At 46.9% G+C, this 23,864-nt stretch overlaps 1 protein-coding gene across 2 annotated transcripts in view; it reads right to left on the reverse strand.

Moving 5' to 3' along the window:
• ATP9A (ATPase phospholipid transporting 9A (putative)) overlaps positions 1-23,023 on the reverse strand; it is a 45,083-nt gene extending 22,060 nt beyond the window's left edge. The window contains exons 1-14 of one of the 2 annotated variants that reach the window (XM_058035980.1): positions 22,877-23,023; positions 16,872-17,016; positions 16,446-16,559; positions 14,922-15,030; positions 9,907-9,965; positions 9,001-9,052; positions 8,368-8,462; positions 7,973-8,053; positions 7,707-7,782; positions 5,605-5,681; positions 4,840-5,000; positions 4,024-4,166; positions 3,180-3,292; positions 1,043-1,252 (exon numbers count right to left, since the gene is read on the reverse strand). In XM_058035980.1, coding sequence (XP_057891963.1) covers positions 1,043-1,252; positions 3,180-3,292; positions 4,024-4,166; positions 4,840-5,000; positions 5,605-5,681; positions 7,707-7,782; positions 7,973-8,053; positions 8,368-8,462; positions 9,001-9,052; positions 9,907-9,965; positions 14,922-15,030; positions 16,446-16,559; positions 16,872-17,016; positions 22,877-22,944 — 1,503 coding nt within the window. In that variant the 5' untranslated portion in view covers positions 22,945-23,023. Of the gene's footprint in view, positions 1-1,042; positions 1,256-3,179; positions 3,293-4,023; positions 4,167-4,839; positions 5,001-5,604; positions 5,682-7,706; positions 7,783-7,972; positions 8,054-8,367; positions 8,463-9,000; positions 9,053-9,906; positions 9,966-14,921; positions 15,031-16,445; positions 16,560-16,871; positions 17,017-22,876 lie in introns of both variants that reach the window. The other variant, XM_058035979.1, reaches the window with a different exon arrangement.
• Positions 23,024-23,864: the final 841 nt, after the last annotated feature.

The raw sequence follows: 23,864 nt of genomic DNA on the forward strand, positions 1-23,864 counted from the left end.
GAATTCCATTTCTCCAGCAATGAGGCAAGCCAGCTTCTCTTGTGATGGCAAAGGTGGGAAGGTTATTAGCAGAGGCAAAGCTGGTTTGGCTGAGGCAATACGTGGAAAAGCCCTTTGAATGTAGTCAAAAGGGTGATTTGATCTCACACTGTCAGTGGGGTTCTCAGGGGAAATCTCAAACTTCAGTGTCTCTCCAGCACAGAGCAAATGTAATTATATATATTGATAGAAAGCAAAATGTGTTACTTTTGTTGCACTAAAAGGTGTATCCAAGAAGCATAACCAATATATGAAACCACATTTTATTCCTCCTGTCTTTGTCACAGAAGGAAACAACACTATAATTATATTTCCCAGATTTTGCAGAGGGTAGCAAACAGCATTTAAACTGTAAGTGCTGAATTGAACGTGATTTCCCAAATGCTCAGTAAAGGTCTCCAGTGAGTGTCTGGAGAGCTCCAAAGCTTCTCCCCACTGTGCCACCTGCACAGCCCTGGCTGCACTGGGAGCTGGCAGAGAATGGCAGGGCACGGCTTTGCTCTCCAATAACCCTGTGCACTTCACTCCCTCCCCAGAACTAACCTGGGCACTGGCTCTGCCCACCTGCACGTGGGATGTGCCATGGTTACAGCGATTCCCAGCTTCTCCCTGGTCTGGAAGGTCACACACCTCGCACAGCTGAGCTGAGGGAGCATTGCAACCCTCTTCCACAAGCTGTCCTCCCCCAAACGAGATAAGATTGCTCATAATTTACCAAACCTGCTCAAAGGGAGTCCCAGAGTCAAAATGAAATATATCTAGGACAAAAGGTGCAGAAACAGGGACAAAATTCTGTGATGCAGAGGCTTACAGAACAGCCAGATACCAGCCTGGAGCTTCAGGCAGAGAGGCAGAACAGCTGAGAGTGCACTGACAGCCTATTCCCAGCTTATCAGAGCAACAAACACATTACAATATTATGCCCTTCACTAACCCTGAGCCCTTCCCCAAGGAACCATGGGGTTTTTGCAGCCAGCGGGGTCACAGGGACATTGTGACTGACCTCGTCGGGGCTGGAGGCCTGGTACACCCTGCAGGAGTCCTCGTAGTGGCGCTCGGCCTCGGCCTGGTCGGTGACGCCGTTGCTCTCGTAGACGGGGGTGACGTTGTGGCACAGCGCGATGGCCTTGACGGCCTCGTGCACGCGGCTGCTCATGCTGCGCCGCACCTTGGTGGCCAGAGACAGCCCCTTCACGGCCGGGGGGTCCTGTGCCTGCTGGGGGACACACAACACGCTCTTACTGAGGGAAAAATTACATTTGGGATCGGCTTGTACGGACTGCGCAGGCCCGTGTCCCCACAGACCACGCACGCCCTTACTGGGGGGAAAAATGACATTTGGGATCAGTTTGTACAGGCCTGTGTCCCCACAGACCAGGCATGCTCCTACTGGGGGGAAAAATGACATTTGGGATCAGTTTGTATAGGTCTGTGTCCCCACTGACCAGGCATGCTCTTACTGGGGGGAAAAATGACATTTGGGATCAGTTTGTGCAGGTCCGTGTCTCCACAGACCAGGCACACTCTTCCCACCCTGCAGCCCCACATTCTCTTCACAGATAAGAGCAAGGCACAATTCTTCCCAAGAATATTTCTGGGTTTTGCATTCTCTGAACCTCAGAGAAAGAAAACACAATTCTTATCATTTGCTATGCCTGTGTTTGGGCCAAAGAGGAACGCAACATGGAGATTGTTTACCCAAAGTCATGGTGTTTTGTTTCCTTGGCCTGTCAGGGCCAAGTGTGTGTGTGGGGACAGTCACGAGATTCTGGGCAGTGTGTGCAGGGTTGAGAGCTTGGCAGATTCAGTTTTAGATGTATAGCATAATACAGTATAATAAAGTAATTAATTAGCTTTCTGATATTGATGGAGTCCTCCTCATCATTCCTCCTTTGTCGGGGCCCTCACAGCATTGCAGTACCACCCCTCACTCAGGCCATTCAGGAGTGTCCCAGAAGTGTACCCTGGGAACACCTCAGTGCTCCTCCTGGAGCATTGCTCCTGATGGGCCCCAAAAGATTGAAGTTTTGGGACGGCACACCAAGAAAAAGCCCCTTAGCTGCAAATCCACCAAAAGGGGACACACCAGCCTCAAAAGACTCAGCGAAACCACTTTTTTACTCCACAAAAGACCAGTGGTTTGGGAAATTTAGAGTCACTTGGGTTTCATGTGCAAGAGAATATAATTGGTGCAAACACAAAACAGATGACTGGTATGGAGCTAGAAAATCTTAATTACATTCATTTATTTTTTAATACTATTTTTAGTATCAGAATAGGAGTCTTCAGATAATTGCACAATTACTAAATTATCCCACTTGAAGAAGGGACACACAGTGATCCAGTTTCCTGCTCTGTTAACCTTTAGTGTCAAGAGGACAAAAGTTTCACTTCCAGGTCAAAGGGCCACAACATGGTAAAAATAAGAGCAAAGAATAAGAACTACAGTTCAAAATGAATCATTGCCAGCAAATGCTTCTCATTATAAGGAATCTCACTTGGTAATTATGAAAGTTTTATGAGACATATATCCATTACCAGGCTAATTCCACATGTTATTTTCCACACTAGTGATTAGGACCCATAAGATCTTCAAATTTAGTATCACTGCCCATCAGCACTGCTGCCAAAATCCAACAGCAAACCCTCAGCTGAAGTGCAGTCACTGCTCACACACTGGACTAGTCAGTCACCCAAAGGGTCCTGACAAATACTGGGCACTTTGGCAAATAATTCATCAGTAGCCAAGTTTTCTCTAGACATTCAGTATAAAATGAAGGCAAATAAAGCTGAAGTCTGAGGGTTTTTTGTTTTTTTTTTTTAATACAGTTCTGTCATTTAAGGGTCTCAACACAAGAGAAGAACTAAATGCTAGAAGAAGAAAGAAAAGAGATAGCTGGATGTTGAAATAAAAGTTATTTTAGACTCAGACCTCAGCAACAGGACCCACTTGCACATGATGTGGAACAACCCACAGAACACAATGAGCAATCATGAGATTATTTATGAATTAAGCATCCAGTGACCTTCAGGCTTTCCCAAAAGCAGCTCATAAGCAGATCCCTACCACATGAATTCCCCACTGGTGCAGTGATGCAGAATTTTGGGCAGAGGGAGCCAGGGAATACAGCTGGTTGTACCTGTGTGTAAATGCTGAATATGTGGCTCTGCACCTCATCCATGGAGTCCAGGCCGTAGGCCACCGTTCCCAGGTGGAGCCTCTTGAAAACCATCTCATTCTGGGTGAGAGTCCCTGGGAAAACAGCACCATGGGGTGGGATCAACACCCCCTGCCCAGCACACCTCCTGTCCCTGCTGTGCCCCCAGCACACAAACCTGAACGTGGGCCAGCAGCTGAACCCATCACTGCAGCACTCCCAGCACAGCCAGGGCTGGCAAAAAACCCAAAATCAACAGACCTGAGGGTTCATTCTCCTGGGAACTGGGGGTGTATAAATAACAGTGAGATTCACCCCACAGTCAATGCCAACAGGAGCTGCAGGCACAGTTCTGGTCCCACTGGAACCAAAAAAATTGGAAGCTACTTCAGTGGGACCAGGATTTTATGTCAGACCAAGCTTTTTATCACAGCTCAGGCCTTTAATTCAAGCTCAGCTTCAAAAGTGTAAGGGCAGCAGCAGACAGCTTCTGCCTATATGAGTTATCTTAACCTGCCTTTGAAAACCAGCTCTAAAAAGTTGATTTTAATTTTATTTTTACCCTCAGCTTTGTTGTAATAGTGTGCTTTAAGTATTCCTTCAAGTAGTATAATATTCCTGTCCTACCTTAATTATAACATATTCAGAACAAAAAAAAGCACAACTTTTTTTTCAAAACCTGATTAAATCATATCGTCAAAGTAACAGGAAATGCATATTTCTTCCAGTCCAAAGAAATCTCACATTATCCTCTTTTCCTGGCCAAAAACATAACAGAATCCAAACAACATGCCATGACTCAAAGCTGTATTTTCTGCACCAGTACCTGTTTTGTCTGTAAGCAAATAGGAAATCCTCCCCAGCTGCTCAGGGATGGTGCTGGACCGAACCACAGTGCCAGGGATTTTGGAATCTCTGCGGATCACCCAGCTGTACACAATCTTCCCCATGTCCAGATTCACACGTAAACTGCACAGGAGGAAAGAGAAAAAGGAAAATAAAAATTATCACCAGGTAAACTTTGGAAAAAATCTTTGTGAATTGCCACAGTGCAATGAAAGGACAACGAGTTCCACAGTGAACCTGAGCGCCAAAGGAGAGTTTCAGGAGTTTGTTGAAAGCTAGTGCTCTGGTGCCAATGTAATTACATACACTGTCATTCAAAGACAGAGGCAAAATTGAATGAGAAGAGCAGATATGATCTGAGGGGAAGGTGGACAGAGTAAGGACAGTGATGGATACCAGAGAGCAGATTAAAAATGGAACTGAAATGAATCCCAGTCCTGCACCCAAAGCTACTAATCTACTTTCTAACACAGTACAATTTAATACCAAAGTTTCATTGCCCTCTAAATGCATTCCCCTACATTCTGTATAAAATACCCTCCTTTTCCATTTTTTACTCTGTTCTAATCACAGTAACCAAGTATTTCAAACACTGAGAGAAGGGAACTTAAATGCCTAATGCACAGTCTGAGCCAGTGAATGGGTTAATAAATTGAACAAATTCAGCAGAAACTACAAAGCAATTCTTATGTTTGAGCTTCATTTCTACTTCTGGCCTGGCTGAGCTGTGCAATGAGGAACAGTAAGAGCTCAGGTGCCCGAGCAGGCAGTGCTGTGCTGGGAGCTGTCCCCTCACCTGATGGGAATGATGTTTGAGAACAGCAGCAGGAACCTGATGATCTGCAGGTACCAACGGCCTGCAAAGTGCTGGAGGGCCACCATGACCAGGGACACCACCACCAGAGCCCCAAACAGGATCTTGGTGAGGCAGTTCACCTCCAAATCAAAGAGGCCAATCTAGAAGAGCAGGAGACAGATTTCAGGCACACCGATGAAGGTGTCAGCTCAGTGCAATATTCACACAGGAAGTGAGCTGCCACTCCATCCAAAGAGCCATTCCCACTAGTCAGCTTCTCTTCTTTCAAAACACTACAAACATATTGAAATTTATAATCAATACTCTTGCCAGCTTATTACGTGAGATTTCCATCCCTCAGAAGCTCAGCAGAGGATGCAGAGGTGTGAGAGGGCTCATGCTGCCAAAAGCTGCATAAACACCCCTGCACTGTGTCTTAGCTGTGCTACAATGGAAGAAATGCGGCAAAATAAAGCTTTTCTATTCTAACAGGGACTGTCTCATTATAAACATACAAAACATTGTTTTACAACCTTAAAAAAAAGTCATGACATATGCATAATAGGATGAAAAAATCCTACAGAAATCCAGGAGAAATAGCTTCTGTTCTGGTAACTATCTTAAATCACAGGCTGGAAAATATGAGTTATTCCTATTAGATTGTCCCTAGAGCGTGTATATAGAGTATTTAGAAGGATCTCCTTGTAAAAAAATGATCTGTTTCTGCCCCTTGTTATTTATTACAAACCTGTTTCTTCAGCATACCTTACTTCTGGGGTTGGAGGTGTTCATCACACTGCGCAGCTCCCTGCCCGTGTAGAGGACAACTCCCACCACAGTACCTGCACACACAGAGGTTTTCTCCATAAAAACACTCCTCAGGTGGAGAGCACTTTCAGCAGGCTAATTTCAGAAGCAAGCAGAAATTCAAAAAGCTGGAATCTGCAACGCCACACCTATGCAAACACAGACTGGAACAGGAGACATCCTCGCAGGCAGTAATTCAGCCTCAGGGTTGAACTTGATGCTGCATCACAGAGTCCATCAGCTCATGGGAAGAGCAGCCAGCTCTGCTCTACCTTCCCTGACCCCCTTTTGATCCACTTGTCTCTCCAGACTATAAATTAAAGTTGGTGGTGATGGAGGATTTCTTGGATTTCCTCCCACCACTTGGAATTCCACTTTGTTGCTGCCTTCCACCAAACCTTCATTGTGTATCCAAATTAAACCAGCTCTGGGCTAGGGGTATTTACTGGCAAAGGTTGAAACAATCAGAACAAATCTAATTAATTCCAGAGCTTAACAACAGAATTACCTTATTTTAAAATCTACAATTTGCTTAAAGTGTTATCTAAATACTGTTCCTACCAAAAGTGAATCATACCAACTCCTACCTTCCTGGAACAGATGGAGCTGCTGGGAGCCCATCAGTGAATTTGAATGCTCTGTCCCACAGTTGCTAAAGAGCTGAGAGCAACCAAGTCCTCAATTTTCTTCTTGCAGAAACATAATTCACCATTAAATACAGGGTTCCTATGGGTTTTCTCTTAAAGACTTTGCAAAGAGCCATGAAGAAAAAGCTGTCTACCATCAACAGTTTAAAGCTGCTATTGCCCAGAGTTAGGAGTCTGTAAAAATGGAGAAAACCAACTCTAAAAAAAGCACTACTGCCAATACATTGCTACTTTATACTCCACTGTTCCCCTGCTCTCACTAATGATCAGTTTTAACAAGCGGCAGGTGACTTATTTTTAAATAAGGCTGATTCAAGAGAGGTGGTTTCTAAAAATATGCTGAGAAACATTCCTTTAAAAAACCACCCCCAAAAACAACAACAAATCCTTGGAGCCAGATGGCAGGTGGTGGTAAGATCATCACAATTCAGATCAGCAGATGGCACAGCTACTCCAAATCCACTGCAAACAGTCAGAGTCAGACCCAGCCCTCCTGCAGCAGATGGAGAAAGACACATTGCTCTGCTTCATCTTACAGGGGCTGCCCCATGAGATGGCACCACAACCCGACAGCAGAAGAAAAATAATATCCACATTTTCTCCTAACAAAAATAACCTACAACATGCTATTTGTTATTACCACAGGAGAAACAAAATCCAGTATTGTATTGGTAAGTCAGTCAAAATGAGAGGAAGCACCTGCCAGGACTAGAAGAAGCTTGAAAACACATTGATCTGTGAAAAAAGAGTGTTTCTAGTTGGTTTATGGCCATTTCAAACAGACTCAATTGCATAAACCCTTTGAAATTCTATTTGCAAATGCACTGTCAAGTCTCTCCCTTTGACAAGTTTAACTCAGGAGCAGGACTCCAGAACTGCACTCTCCTCCAGCTCCTGCCCAGCAAACACACTGGGCAGGAGAGGAACAAGGCTTTTACTTTGACAAGCCTCTACAGGGGGGCATTGATTAATCTCAGGCCTCGGGAGTTTATCGTACATATGAGTCAAAATCTGTCAAAGACTTGATTTTCTTTCCTTTCTTAAGAGTATATAGGACAAACTCAATGGCAGCACTTACCTGGAAATCTTTCATCTCAGCTTCTGTTCCCAGAATCCATTTGACACCATTTCTGTTACAGATTAGGATGTCAATGTGCAGAGCAATTAAGTGCTATTCTGCTCCTAGATGCTAAAGAAGGGCCCCAAAGGCCACTTCACTTCTTTCTCATCTAGGAATGTCCAAGAGGCAATTAGATGTCAGCTCAGCTCCCCAGAGGTGTTAGGACAAGGGGGAAACCTCATTCCAACTGCTAATTTCTCCAACTGACAGAATTATTATTCCATCACAGAAATACCTTTAAAAATTGTTAACATATTCCCTTAAAAACAATTTTACATGGGTCTCCACCTTACCTGATGCAATCACTGTGCTGGCCCACAGGGTGTTTTCTATGCTTAAACTTTCATTTACTGGAGGGTCACTGTCCTCCTACAATGGGAAAAAGAGAAAAATAAACAAACTTGTCAGTAATGGAAAAGAGCAGAGGATGAGAGGAGTCCACAGAGGTGTTTGGGGAGGGATGCTGGGTGAGCTGGCTGAGGGATTTCTTATAGGATGGAGAATTTTCATAAACCCTGGTGACTCTGTGGTTGATTTCAGGCCCTGCCAGCAGACTCACCCTGGTGAAGGTCCCCACGAAGTTGTGGATGTCAATGTTGGGCTCCTCTGCGTAGACGTAGGAGCGGATTTGCAGCAGGTCCTATCAAACAGACACATCCATCAGCCCTATCAGCTCCTATGAGCCAGACACAGCTTAATAAGGTACAGGAGTTTTAGCAGAATACTGCTCCAAGAGTTACTTGGCGTGGTGTAGAATTGACTGCAGCCCAGGAGTCCCCCAGAAAACACACCTGGGGCAGCAGGGCATTTCCTGGGGTGACACCTGAGAGACTCCTGGGACTTATCTGTGCCCAGGAAAGAACCCCCAGCCTGTAAACAGGGCTGCAGCATGCCCAGGTTTTCAGGGAAAGCCTGTCCGAGCTCCCAAGCACAGAGTGGCAGGCAGGTGCTCACAGAGGCCGTGGGCAGGCGCTGGGTGCAGGTGACGGGCAGCCGCAGCTTCCAGTCGGTCTCCCCGTCCAGCTGGTCCGTGCGCAGGAAGCAGGAGCCTGGGGAGGGGAACAGCAGTCAGGATCCTGCCACCTCTGCCCTAGGCACACCTACAGGGGTTAACTTCCCCTCTAGGACACCCACATCCTTCTTTCTCTGGAAACACGGTCTGATTTGCACTTGTTAATAATGGAACGATGACGTTCCTGCACCACATTCCTTTTCCTCCACTAGCACAGAATTCTCTGTGCTATACTTTTTTTAAGACACTTGAAATGTTCCCATTAATCTGTTCTCTAACCCTTCTGATCAAATATTTCCTTATCCCACACTTAACAAAGCAAGCCTGAACAGTAAGTAAATATATCTAAAATGCAACCAGATTCATTTACCCTGGACTCAACCCCTACATTCTTTGATTAGCAAACAAAACCAGAGTATAACATCCTGAGAAGTGGTGGTCCATAAAACCACTTGGGTTCCCCCTCTCTAAAATTTTACTATTATCTATTTCTTTCACATTTCCAAAAGATAATTTTCTCCAAACAACCAGTGAAAGGTTAATGGCTATTTTGACAATTGGTTCCAGATGTTTACCATTCTTCTCCGACGTCCTCAGGAAGATCATGTCAGCAGGGACCCTCTGGTTCTGGGGGGAGAAGAAAGGCCATTATTGTGCAGGCAGCCCTGCACGCGTGTGCAGCGCCTTCCCCAGAGCAGCAGAGGCACAAAGAGGATTCCTTTGTCAGCCTGGAGCCTGGGATTCAGTTTGCTTTGAATCCTGAACTCGCTTCCCTGCAGAATTCCAAGTGCACGATAATAACTGGTGCCAGCTCCCACTGACCAGACCCAAGGGTTAGGTTTACAAAAGGGCTGGAGAGTAATTCTAGAAGTATGAAGAAATCTTAAACTAGTGCTGGTTTCCTTTCAAGGAGTTCCATGTTGGCAGAAAGGTTGTATCTGGAATCTGCAGCTACCAAGTTTCTCATTTTGTACTGAGTATTTTCATACTAATGGTTTTAGAGGTCACGGCTCTTCTTGCACAGAGTGGGTGGGGAAAACATCAAATCAGTGGATTTTAAAAAAACACATTAAAAGTTGTACAAGGGAGGAAATATACTTGTATATATCAGTATCTACAAACAGATCACCTGGTCTCCCAAAACTGCAATGCTTATACCCAAAGGAACACCTGGGTGCTGCATTTGTTCCAGGTATTTAACCTGTGTCCAACAATCACAGAAAGGATAGGGAAGCTATTTATCTTGCTATAAGTAAAAAAATAGATTTGAGGCATACCTACAGATTTGCCCTCATTGGTAAAGATCATGATGTTATTGGTGAGGTGGGATATAAAGTGATTAAATACTTAAACTTGTGTTCAACACCTGATATTCTAAGCCTATTGTAAAGTAAGTAGGAATTCAAAAGATCTCATTTTCCATGGTCTTGCAAAAAAAATACAACCAACTTTACACAGGAAAGATGAATATAAAGACAAACCTTTTCCACAATGATGAGGTCACCCACTTGTATGTTAGAGCTCTTCACCTTGACAGTCCCTGCAAAGGAAAGGTGTTGGTGTTAGACCTGAGCAGGACAGGGTTTGGGTGCTGTGTGCTGCTCCTCCCCTCCCTTCCTTCCCCTGCACTGTGGGGCTGAAAATGGGAAATGTTTCCACCACAGGAACTGGGCAATGCTGCCCTGGAAAGATTTCTGAGCCCACTGTCCCCACTAAGGGGTGACTCTCCCAAAAAGGGCTGGAGCCCCTCCAGTAACAGCTCCAGACACCAGCCCGGGCTGCAGAAAGCCCCAGCCACTCCTTAGTCATAACTCTGAAACAACTCCTTAAACTCCTTTTGGTACTGCCTAACCCATGAATTCAGAAACACCTTCAGCATCAGGCAGGTGCCAGAGCAAGAACAGAAAGCTACAGCAGGGAACCATCAAATCCAACTCCTTTTCCTCAGGTGCCTGGAAATGCAAAGCTCAACTCTCAAGCCAAGGCCTGGAAGTACAATGGTCCTTCCAAATTCCAGCCTCATTTCCTGCCCTGCTGCAGCTCCAGTCCCTGGCTCAGCTCTGCCACCTCTCCTCTGCCTCCTGCAGGACTGGCCAAACAAGCAGAGAACAGGTCCTACAGAAATCATGTAAATATTTATTCCTGTGCAGCTGTCAAACATTTCCCAGTTGCTTTAAAACAGGGGATTAATTTAACAATTGGCTAGTAATTTCAAATCATTAGCCAGATCTAGATTTGGCTTCTCAGACTAACTAGTGATTTATAATCAGTTAATTTGAACCCTGCCTCCACGTGTCTGTTATATTTCAACAAAAGCCTCTTTAATCTGCTGTGATTTGAGTGGAAGTGGGGGAGGCACGTGGAGCTCACCCTGGCACGGACAACACTCCTACTGTACCTCAAAATTCACGGGCTAACTGGCCAGATAGCAGCTCAGGGGAAAGCAGGAGGGGGAAGGGAGGGGGAATAGAAATTAGCACAAAGTACAAAGGTCACTGGGATTTTACTACTGGCAGTCCCTTCATTAGCATCCTTCTCAGGATATGCTTCAGTGTTTCTGCTCCAAATTAACAATGAAAGCCATTCTGGGCTGGGGCAGCCTGCTGCTTTGGTGACACACTGTGTGCCTAACAACATGCTTCATCACTGCTGCTAATAAATGCAGACTTCCTTGCATGCTGTAATTATTCCTACAAATTATAAGCAGTCATGGCCCATTTCACAAATATCTCATAGGTCTTTCATGGATTCTGGAGTTTGCCTTGTGAGGGTTTTTGGTTTAAAAAAAAAAAAAAAAAAAAGGTAAACAAAACGAATGCTGGGCTAAAGACATCTCTGCCGGGGCAGGAAGCAAACCGGGGATTAAGAGTCCATTACGCTGGGGCCTGAAAAGAAAAGCTGCACTCCAAGAGGATCAAAAAAAGCATCCCTGGCAGTCTTGTGTATGGGCTATACAAAGTTAGGTACTATGACACTAAAAGGGTCTGACAGATAACATCTCTTCCTCCCCTTTTAATACGGTTATTCACAAAGCAACAAAAAGTGCTTTTGAATATTCTCCTGTGCAAAGGGAGGGGGGAAAAGCCCGAGTGCTCTCCCCACACAGGCACAGCCACTCCTGGCCCAAAGTGCAGAAAAGCTGTGGATTTCTTGAACCATATTTTCTGTATTCTCTCCAAGATCACAAGGATTTATCTGGTGACTATCAGCAGAAGCAGCACTACCTGCAGGGTTCAGGCAAACTTACTTTTTTAGGTTTTCCTTAACAAGGTAAAAAATCATTCTGCAAAAGAGAAATTAATGCCTGGACAAAGCTGTAACATGATGATTTCCTATCATTAAGTACATAAAAGCCTTTGGGATCATTATGCTGAAAACAGTATCATCTGCTGTAAAATTTTTCCAATTTGAGAAAACCCAAAGCAGCTGGAGCAGATTTGTCTTGCTCAGGAACCCTCCCAGCCTCAGCTGTTGGAGGGTAAAACAAAGAGGGGACCTTTCTAAGCAGCACACGTTTTTCTAACTCCTGGATAAATGAGATGCCCTTTTTAGGTAGCTAATTCTGCTTCTGCAGCCTCCCTGGCCCCCGTGGGTGACATCTCTGCAGTGTGCACACACGTCCTGCTAAGAAGGGCCACGACCAGATGTTTCCTTTCACTCAGGACTCCCATAAAGAACTTGCTTGAATTAGTTTTATTTTGATCTTGGGAATTCTGTAATTCCCTTTTCTTTCTGTGGGGAAACTGCCACCTAAACATCAGATGTTTTCTCATGCATGTTTAAAACCAGCTAATAAGCACAACTGGTCCATTTCCCACAACTGCTCTATTTAAGTAATTTGTAATTATAAACTCCTGGTTTTGTAAGTGCAACTAGAAATGTTTCCTCTAAATACACACAGGTTTATTCAGCATTTATATCACTTTCAGTTTGTACTTCCTTAAGTTAATCAGAATAGAAATTGGTGTTTATCACTTCTTAAAAGGAACTAATCTTAATCTCTCATTCTAAAGAATCTATTGTTAAAATTTGTCTGGTATTTGTTTCATTCTCTGCTACGCCCTGATTTATCTTCCTTAAAGACAAGAAAGTTAACAATAAAATGCAAACAGTTTGCTCCAATTTAAGCTATGGTTTTTGAAATTATCACCAAATCTGCAGCATGATGGATGTACCAGGAAGCAGATAATTTCAAGTAATAAATATATTTGCCAGAAAAGATTCTCCTTTTTACCCTGTGAGCATTTACGTCAAAATTTCACAATAGATCTGCAAAGCTGCACTGAAGTACAGATCCAAACAGAGGTTTACTAAAACAAGTTAAATGCATCTAAAACATAAAAAAAAGAAGAGGGGTGGGTTTGTTTGATGTGCTGCACCAAACTTTCGGCTTTTGTAGCCTTATGCTGTGGAGCAGGACTCGCAGAGTTTGGGAAAATATTGGTTTTTTTATGGCTGGTAAATGCCAGTGATCTGTATCCTAAGTAGCACCCCTCAGTAGGAGGTCCCTTCCCACTTTTCTGTGGAGTTTCTCTCCATTATGCAGTGTTACCCAGGGAGGGGGGCTGCAGGAGAAGAAAAACAAGCCAGGAATTTGCAAGCACAGTTCGAGCTTTCCATCAAGCACATCAGAACACAGACCCCTGAACACAGGGAGGCTTGTGGCTTATGAATAGGGGATTGAAATTTGATTATTTTTTATAACAATCCAAACAACTCTCCTTTAAATGCAGAGCTTTCCACTAAAAAAAAAAAAAAAAGAAAAAAATCTTTCCAGAAGTCTGCTGGTTTTGTCATTTTGGAACATAAATGGATCATCTGGGTAAAAAGATAAAAAAGGTTTAGGGTGAAGGTTTTTGTCATTAGTCTCAGCACAGGGCTGTGCCAAGCCCTGCAGCATGACCTGTGCTGTTCTACAGCAGCAACAAAAGAAAAGCCTGTAAAAACCCCAAGTCCTACTGTCAGCTACATTGAAAATTAATTGTTCACATCAGCTGTTCCAAATTTATTTTGGTATTTGCTGCTTCTGCCTCTGAGATGGTGACACTCTCCCTTGAAAACCCAGCTCCTTGTATAAAGGGGTGAGATAAATCAACCCCCAGATTTCCATCCCCAGCCTCACCAGGCCCTTCCGTGCTCCCAGGTAATTCCCAGAGGAGCTGAGGTTTTAATCAGTGGAGAAGATGATCAGCTCTCCCAAAAAATTAAGTTCTGAGATTGAGTTCTGAATTTTCTGAGAGACAGAAAATTACCCTTCTCCCCCAAACCACGTGACAATCATAAATAATTTTCTATTATATTTTCTGCTCCAAACTATACTACAGTCTCATTCCTGTTTCTGCACAAAACTCATGTTAAATACAGTGGCTTGAGATTTTCAGCTAGTGCCCAGCTGCCAATCCTCCTTGGTTTCTTTCACAAAAATTAGAGAAGTTAAAGGACTGGGGGGAGGGAAATCATTCATGGGAAACGTAATAGCAATATGAAAAGAACTAAAGGAGAGGTCAGGCCCCTTATAGATCATTGAATAGAATCCAGAAGGCAACTCTTTTATATCTTTAAATAGATGTAGTACACCCCTCTTGGATGAGGCTTTTGTTGGTTGCCAAGCATTTTAAGTGTTGTACTAAGAACATGTTATTAAAAGGGGATTTAATATTCAGAAACTCAAACTCCCCAGTTTGGAGTTGCCTCATAACTCCTGGCATGTGAAATATATCCAGCCTTAAGCAATTATATTTTCTACACCTACATCACTGCATCTTAATTCAGAGGTATAAACTTTTATAACTAAGAAACTGGAAACGGAAAAGAACCAAAACTTGCTCAAATTCAGTTCATTCCCTTTTTGAAACAGAAGCCTGGCCTCAGCATCTTTGTCATGGTATTAGGAGTAACTCCATAGTGAGGCAGCACTGGATTGCTCAAATGAGAATTTAAATGTCTTTGTTAGGTACAGCACAGCTGGAAACAATGGCCAGAGCCGGGTCAGGCTCAGCTGAGCCCAGCCTGGGCTCTCTCCCAAACGGGGGCTCCAAAGGAGCTCAGGGGGATGGACATGGAAAATGCAGGAGCTGACCCTGCCATCCTCAGGAACCACAGCACTTGCTGCTGACAAACACACGCCTCATCATTTTTAGGGTCTTTTTAGGCTCTGTAGGGTGGCGATGCCCTGGCACGGGTGCCCAGAGCAACTGTGGCTGTTCTGGATCCAGGGCCAGGCTGCACACTGGGGCTGGGAGCAGCCTGGGACAGTGGGAGGTGTCCCTGCCACGGATGGGGAGGCTCTGGGTGATCTTTAGGGTCCCTTCCCACCCAGCCCCTCCCATGAACCCCTGAGCAAACCCAGTCTCCACCAGACCTGCTGAGGAGCCCCCCAGGAGCAGCCCCCATGCCAGGGCTCCGTGGCCACACAGCCACGTGCCTGGGACCCCGAGCCCCCTCCCAGGCTGCACTCTGGCTGTCAGCAGGGCTGCAGTCCCGGCCTGGGGCTGACCTCTGGCTGTGAGCTTGCTGTAGATCTGCGAGTTCACCTCCTTGTCCCTCATGTAGCAGCGCAGCTCCTCGGCCGCCTCGCGGATCACGGTGACAGCCAGCACAAACCCCTGCCAGCAGCACGGGGAGACACGGGAGCAAAGGGTCAGGGAGAAATCACAGCTGCCTCCAGCAACAGCCAAATTCATCAGTGCCAATGCAACAATCTGCATTTCCTTGCTCTGGCTGATGCTCCTGAATCAGTGCACTGAGATGTGCTGCTGTGCAATCCCCAGTGCCAGACCCACACCAGCTGCTTGAAAACACACTTGCTGCTTAAGAAACTTCCAGTTTTATCATGGTGCTCTCTCCAAGCACATCTTTATAAAGGTAATCCCCCTAGCAAGTCTTTGTAAAGTTTATCCCCAAGAAAACCTTTGTGGAGTTTACCTGAGTAATGTAAGAACCAGATCTCATTTCACTCCACAGCTGAGTAACTAAGAGTGAGAAATCCAGGGTAAGGCAGACCCCTCATATCCCAGTGCTCACTACCTCAGAGCCACTGAAGTCAGCACAACTCATCTGGGAGAGTTCTTTGTACAGAAATGTGCACAGAAATCTGTATAAGCCCCTTTTTATATATTCAGATAAACAGAGGATGCATGTGCCTTCATGTGCATGTACATAGACACTCCACCTACACAAATAACACTCTAAAGATATTTATGTGCTCTGCTCATGGTATAATTACATGTTTGCCTGATTAGGGCTTCAGTCCTACTCTTCTGTACATCTGAGCAGTCATTTCATTTCCTCTTGCCATGAGGAAATGCCTGCATCACATCCTTGACTGTATAAAAAATAATTAATTAATGCAAGCCAATTCTTTATGGGCTTGGTATCACAAAGTCATGTTTCTACATGAGACTATTAGCTCAGACTAAACAGTTAAAACACTCCTCAAGTACCACAGAAAATGAACTTTTTACAGCTTGTGCTGAAAGCTGCAACCAGCTACTGATTACCTCTGTCAATAGGGAACTTTAGGAAGGCAGCAAGGTGATGTTAGAAACTGCAGGTTTCTAGTACTTACACATATCCCAATGTGTGATCTAATTAATTAATATAGCAATGAAATGCATTCATTCATTTACCTGGAAATTCCTGCCTGCTTTCCAAAATAAAACTAAAAAAGCATCAGCTATTTCCAGCTTAGGTTTCAGCTGTTTGAAGAGCCTTCAAACAATCATCCCAAAATATTCCCACATGTTCCAGCTGACTGTGTCATCTCATGTGTCATTCATGGAGATCCAGGCTTTAAAACAAATAGAATTTTATCAGCAGTGTCCCAAAGCTGCCTCCTCTTTCTGGCTTTTACCAGGGATCTCACTGAAAGCTAAACCCTGCAACATGCACAGCACAGGCCTCAGGAAGCAAGTTAAAAATATGATTGAAGGTGCAAACTTACACCTCACAGAAAAGGCAGCACAAGAAATTTTGTCAAACACCAAAACCTTTTTGGAGAAATAAACCTTGAAGGACCTACCAGAGGAACCCAGTATGTGTAAAGTGCACCAAGCCTCATCTCAACCACGAACTGAGAGCAGGCCAAGAGCAAGAAATAAAGGTTGAAGAAGTATTTGAACTGGTTAAACAACACCTAGAAAAAAAAAAAGCAGACAAAAAGAGAAGGGAGGATGTTATGCATGTTGAAGTAACCACCAGAAACATTTCTGCATGCTTTCCTAGTGACTAAATGCTGACTTGGGGCAGTTTTAAAGCTGTCCTGGACACTCAGGACACTTCTGTGTCTGGTTTGCTGCTGCCCTGAGGCAGCCTTGGCATCAACCCCACCAAACACAACCCCATCATTTTCTCCAGCTCCAGATTCTGCACTTATCTCCTGTAAAACCACTGAAAATGGGGAAAGCAGTGGGGTGGGACGACGAAAAGCAACTTTAGCCATGCTTACCCCAGGGAGGAAGGTAAAGAAGTTGTACTTCTGGTTGTTGATGACATTGCGGGGGTACCTCTGCTCTCTCTTCTCTGGGTGCCCGAGCCAGACGCTGCGAGGCCGGGGGTCCCTCCTGCCACAGCACCTCAGGCACTCACAGCACCTGCACAGGGACCAGGCACTGGTTAATGAGCTCATTTCTGACACACCTGGGGTCACACACACCCTCCCCTGCACGCAGCCCCTGCCCCAGCTGCTCCCCAGGCAGGGCCACACAACCACAATTTATAGAAATATAACCACTGTATCACCACTTGCCTCTGAAACTCTCCGTTTTTGTCACCTCTGCAAAATATTTTTGCTTGTTAAAAAACAACCTAGAAGATTCTTTCCCCCCCCATTTATGTATTAAATCCACACTGAAAGGCAGCTGGTTGCCAAGACCAGACAAACAGCAAAACTGGTGTTAAACACTGAAATTCAGAAACTCTACTACAGAAATGTATTTTATGAGCTGGATACCTTTCAATTGCAGTTTGCTTTTGTGTTTGCAGGTGAAGACCTAAGACAAATAGCCGCTTGCATCCCAAATATATTGGAATAGAAGCTACTATAAATGGTGTTATTTGGATTCCAACAGAATATAGATATGCTCTACAGAAAAAAGGGAGAAAAATGTGTTTTTTCCTTCCTTCACAAAGGTGAAAAGGCTCCAAAATGAAGCTTTACCCAAGGGAGCAAATCTGGTGTCCACACAACCTATTTCATCACAATGTGCTTTCCAGTTAGGAAAAATCAGTCAGTCCTTGCAATCAGACATCTGAAACCATTTACCTTTGTTTATTTTTGAGGCTGGGCCTCTTACAGGGATTGTACTCAACAGCAAAATAGCCCCACACCTATATCATAATATTTACAACAGGGTGACCCCTTGCAGCATTTCCCCCACAAACACACTTGTTGCTGTAAGAATGGGAATTTACAAATGCTCTGCTACTCCAGGCCTTGAGAAACAGCCTAAAAATAATGCAGCTCCAAGAATATGCAAGAAAGGGCATGGGAGAATCTGCTGAGTAAAAATAACAGGTTTGTGAAATCCCTGCCTGGCTGGAGCCAGTTTTTGCAAGCTCCTGAATTACAGGGAAAGCAAACTGAAAACCTAATTAAACAAACAAAAGGAAAACTTCCTGCCCAGCAAGTTTTGAAGGCAAATATCAGGAGCGTGGATGCCAGAGTAAAGAATATCCAGAATTTCTGCTGGGAGTCTCCTCCACAGCCTTACAGCACGAGCTTCCTGTAAAATATTTAATTTAAAAACTCCCAGTGAACAGAATACTACAACCAGCACTGGGTTGCAACACTGGGACTGGGGAGGTTCCTCAGCTCTCAGGAATCCCATTCCATCACAGCCCTGGAGCTCCTGTGTCAGGGAGGAAAATCCTGACAGCAAATCCTGACTCTTACCCCAAAAACGTTCCAGGATTTTTGTTCTGCAGGCACCAACTCAACCCCAGCGCTGGTGTTTAACCCTCAGCACTCTGTGACCGCGATTTCCCTCCTGTGCCGTGCTGGGGGGGCTCAGAGCAATCCACCAGCCAAACCCTGCTCCAGCAGGAATGCTAGTTCACAATAACTGCTCCAGTGCCAGCCCAAGAACTGCTGAAATCACTTCAAAGTGAAGTTTTGGTCAGAACAGAGCAATTTCTCAAGCACAGAACCATGTGCTCATTCTTCCAGGCAGATGTTTATCACTCCCCCAAGGTAGCCAATTGCCTTAATTTTTAATTATTTTTAAACTTTTCAGTGATGTCTTAAACTTCACTGGGGAAGAATCAATAAGGTTATTAGTTCTCCTTTTCCCTTTTTCCTCTGGAAACTGAACAACCTTAATGTAAAAAAGAAAAATTATTCATATGGGCACCAGAAACAAAGTACTCTGAGCACATACAAACGTGTTTTCAGATTAGCTTTGGTGCCCATTAAATAACAAATCCTTTTGACTGGAGCTGTCAGCTTTTTCCAGTTACTTTATTTATTCCTCCCTGCAAGAGTTCTGCAGGCACTGTGTAGTTCTGTGATCTGCTGTTTCTCTGGCTACCACCCCTGTTTTTAAGTCCCAAGCTTACAGATGCAGATGATGAGGGAAGAGGCTTCATTACTATAAAATTCTCTGCTCAGAGCAAAGGTAGTGGCACAGGAGGAAATTTCTGGCAGAGAATTATTTGCATTAGCAGGAATAATAAAATGTTTTCCATCATGAAATCTAAAGACTGCATCCTGGAAAGGGAAAGATTATCTAGAAAAACAGCTGGGAGTTTACATTGCTGCTGAGAAACGCTGATAAAATGAACGTGCACTTTCCAAGAGGAGGAATCACAATGTTACAGAAATGTAAACAGTTTCTGTAATAGTTTGGGAACACCTTCCTAAACACTTCTCCTTCTCCATTTTGCAGCTGAAGGACTGAAGAACAATCCTGCAATAACCCCCAAAGTACAGAAAACTATCAAGTGAGGATATATAATGGACTTTCAAAATCATCACCTTGCAGAAAGACCATGAAAAATACACGAGGACAGCTTATATAGCACCGTGCAATTCACATTTTAAATCGTAACTTGGCAAAAATAACAATGGGAAACAAACTCACAAATCCTCAAACAGAGTCACAACCACTGCAAAGAATCTCTCAGGACGCAAACTGTACCTGAAGCTCAGTCCTGTAAGGGATGCTGCCTTGGTCTGCAGAGGGATCCCAATGAACAGGAGGAACTGAAGAACAGGTCTGCTCTGCACTTCACCTGGGATTATGTTTGCTCAAAAAACACATTCCCAGTGGTGATGTAAGAGGCAGGAACAAGCAGAGTGACTGCCACTTGCCAGGTGAACAGGCACTAGCAAGAAGCAGGTTTTATTTATAAATGTTTGACAGAGAAGTATTTGAAGATCAAATAAAAAATACTCCCATGTAAAACAAACCCAATAGGAAAAAAGTGCCACTTTTGTAGGTGTGCAAACCTACAACCAAACCTGTTCTGAGGTGGCATTTGTCAAATTGGTGCTGATGTTCACTGGCATATTTAGTCACTTCTAAACTGAGCCCATTTCTCAGATTTCCTTTCTGTGACCCTCACGGGCCGTGCCTGGCACCTTCAACACAAACCAACCCCCACGTGACAGCATTCCAAAAGGAGGAGATAAATTTTCCACGGCTAAAGAAAACCAGAGCCATGCATGACCACCTTGCCCTTTTATGCACCTGCCCATGAGACACTGCAGGTGGAACATTCTGGAACATTCCCTCTGCAGGCCATGCAGCTGGTGTGGCTCTGGAAGGGCAGGGGAGCTGCAATTCCTGCAATTCCCAGCTGTGGGAAGGCAGCCAGCCCCAGGCTGCACGTGCCAAGGCACACCCACACAGGCTCTCCCAGGGCAGGAGCTGCCGTCCCTCTCTGTTGGCTCTGAGATGGAATTTGCCATTTTAAACAGAGCCAGAGTACACAGGCAGCACAATGGCTTTACAGCCTCAGCAAGTGTTCCTGCAAAGCTCCTCCTTCCCTCTCCTTCCCCTGCAGCTCTGGAGCCAGGCCTTTCCCACACAGCAGCTGCATGAGCACAGCAGTCTGCTGCTTTAAAAGGAGCCTGCAGGACTGAGGACTGACACCATCAGCTATTTAGGGGGGAATTTGTGTCATGTGCTGAGCAGAGCACCCGGGGAGCTCCGGGAACCTGCAGCTCCTCCCTGGCAGGACTGGGCCCTGGGCAGCTCGGGCTTGCTCCTACCCCACCAGGGCCGCTGCAGCTCTGCCATCCCTCCCTCCTTCCCTCCTCACAGTGCTCACAGGGCCCCAGAGAGCTGCAAAGCCCCGGGATGAGCAGGGCTGAATTCAAGGCACAGCACGGGAATTCAGAGCTCAGCCTTGGCGGCAGCCCCTCTGAAGCTGTGCTCAGGAACAGATCCCCACTCTCCCACTCACTTTAAGCTCGTGGCTTCTCTCCAGCACAGACCTGAGCTGTCTGAGCCATCACTCATCTCTGCAAGGCTCCTGAGCCAGCTCCTCCCTGGCTTCCTTTCAAAGCATGCCAGAAACTGAGGGAAATGAAAGCCTTGCTGGATGGCACCTGCCCTACAGGTGAATTAGCCATTTCTTGCTTTTATTTTAACAGAAACCAAGATTTCTATAGAGACATTCGTGACCAGAAATCTGCTCCCCACTCCAGAAGACCACACCAACAAAAATCTGTCTGAAAAGTCACTCCCACTGCTGGGGGACCCCCAGAGTAGGAACCAGCTGGGGCTATGGCAAAGTGAAGCCCATCAACACTTGCCCATCCTGGTTTTCATACGCATCAAGGAACATAAATTGGATGCTTTAGTGTGGGTTTTTCCTCAGAAGGAACAGAAGAAAAGAGGCCCTGATTATGGCCTAGGATTTCCAGGCTGTGACACCAGCGACCCCTCCACTTGCTGGATGATTTGTTCTATGGTTTCTAACACTGGTTTGGATTGGCTTGACTTCAATGTTCTCCATCGCTTGATCAAACACCAAGAGATCACATCACTAAAACAAGGGTTCCTCATGTATGACAAATCCCACCCCCAAACAATTACTGCACCGAACACAAACCCCAAATCCAATTTATTTCAACTGCTATTGAGTAAAAGCCCTAGGCAAGCTTCCTTCCCGTGCCGCTGGAATTTTTGCCAGCACTGGAAAGCCTCTCAGTGGCTGCTAATCAGGCAGGATCCCCAGGCAATGACCCATGGCTCGGGTTAGCTGAGGGCAGGCTCTGCTAGCAGCACTAACCACACTGAACACCCAGGAGGCTCCTGCTGGAGATTACAGAACTCCAGGAACAGAATCCATTCGAGCAGCTTGGAGAAATTTCCCAGGCCCTCACCTCTCCCTGCTCCCTTCAATCACGTCACCAAAGGCAAGGCCGTGGCGGCTGCACCTTGTGGCACTTGCTCAGCGGTGCATGTGACACAGGCACCGGGATTGCTGCTGCATCACACACACCTCCGTGCCCTGGGTACTGCCACAGCACCAGCAACAACCCGACAGCAAGGAAAACACCTAATGCTGAATGGGCTGTGTAAGCAATGTCAGTTACAGGGCTCTGAACGCAAACTAACAACCAAAAACAGAAACAAGGCAAACGTGTATATTTCCCCTTGCTCTAATAGCGAAGATTTCTTTCAATATTTTGGTTTGTTTTGCTAACATCACTCGCCACATTTAAAAACCCCAAATTCTCCAGGGACGAATGAAATGCTGTGCTAATTGACAGCCAGGTGACTCGGATACCACGTACACCCTGCTGTGTGCCAACCAACCTGTCTGCACAGCGGTGCGGTTTCGTAATGGAAGACTATTGGAAAACCATTTTCCTTATTCAACTTCCTGCATGGGCACACCGGTATAAACACTTCCCTACGTCTCCTTTAGGGACGCATCGCACGCCCGGGCTACGGCGACACCGCCACCAAGGATATTGTATTGCCGAGCTGATACAGTAAATGGGAGCCGGGCCTTTGTTACACGCCCCGCCGACGGATGCTCCTGCGCTCCTCCCAGCCGAGGCCGGGGATTCTCCAGCCCGGGCTGGTTCCACAGCGGGGATGGACGATGACAAGCATAAACCGGGCCGAGCCGAGCCGGGCGGGTGCGGCGGTGACACGGCCGCGGTGGCACGGCCCGGCCCGGCCCCTCCGGGCGCTGCTGCCCCGCCGTGCCCGCTCTGCCGGCGCTGCAGGCCGGGCCGGGCCGGGCCGCTCCGGCCGGGGCTGTCCCCGCTCCCGCAGCCCGCCCGCATCCTGCCGTGCGCCGGGCGTGCCGCGGCAATGGCGTCAGGAGCAACCTGTCAGCGCCTCCCGCCTGCTCCCCCTCATCCTCATCTTCCTCCTCCTCCTTCTCTCCTCCTCCTCCTCCCGCCCGGGATCGGGCCGCCGCCGCCGCCCCCGTCCCCGCATCCCGAGCGCGGCCCCGCCGCCGCCGCCCCGCGATCGCGCTGCCGCTCACCCGCCGCGGTGCTTGCTGTCCATGCGCTTCTTCTGCCGGACCGGCTGCAGCGGGATGTTGTCGGTCATGGCCGCGGCTGCGGGGCGGAGCGGGGATGCTCCGGCTGCCGGCAGCGCCCAGCCCGGCCGCCGCCGTCTGGCGGCACCGCCGAGGGGCCGGCCCGGCGCCGCCGGCTCCCAGCACGCAGGTGCCGCGCCCGCCCCGCCGCCGGCTCCGCCCCGCCGCTCCCCGCACCCCGCACCGGGCGGCCAGGGATGCTCCGCCGGCCCGGCCCCGAGCCCCGGCACCCGGCGGCTCCAAGGGGCCAGGTGGGGTTGGGTGAGGTCGGGTCCGCTCCGCCCCGGACCGAGCAGGGCAGCCCCGCCCTGATGTGCCACGCCCTGATGTGCCACGCCCTGATCTGTCCCACCCAGCCGCGCCCTGATGTGCCACACCCTGATGTGCCACGCCCTGATCTGCCCCGCCCAGCCCCGGCCGTCACCTGCTCTGCCCTTCACCCCTTGTGCCCTTTCCCCGGCGCTCCGCGCTCGTTTCCCGTTCTCTCGCAGCCTCAGCAGCTCCCGGCCGGCCCGAGACCAACACCTCACCCGGGTGTGCTCTGCCACAACCCCGCTGTGCTCTGTGCTCTGCCACAACCCCGCTGGGCTCTGTGCTCTGCCACAACCCCGCTGTGCTCTGCGCTCTGCCTCCCTCAGCTGCGGGCTCAGCTCCCCTCCTGTAACACACCCCACCCGCGGCACAGGGATGGATCTCTGCTCCTGCTGCTGCTGCTCCCTCCCTCCCTGCTCGGTTACCTTCACCCCCTCCTCTCAACGCCCCAGTCTGGATCCAAATTCAGATGTCCTCTGCAAATACAGGCTCAAATTGCTCTAGCACTTGTGGTTCTGATTTCAGGCATCTCGTTACACTATGGATTATAGCAGCACAAAAACTGCAACTGTCATCCGATGTTCTCCCTTACAGTTGAAGCAGAGTCATCCTGGCATTT

This window comes from Melospiza georgiana, chromosome 17, assembly GCF_028018845.1.
Source record: "Melospiza georgiana isolate bMelGeo1 chromosome 17, bMelGeo1.pri, whole genome shotgun sequence".
NCBI classification, from domain to species: Eukaryota; Metazoa; Chordata; class Aves; order Passeriformes; family Passerellidae; genus Melospiza; species Melospiza georgiana.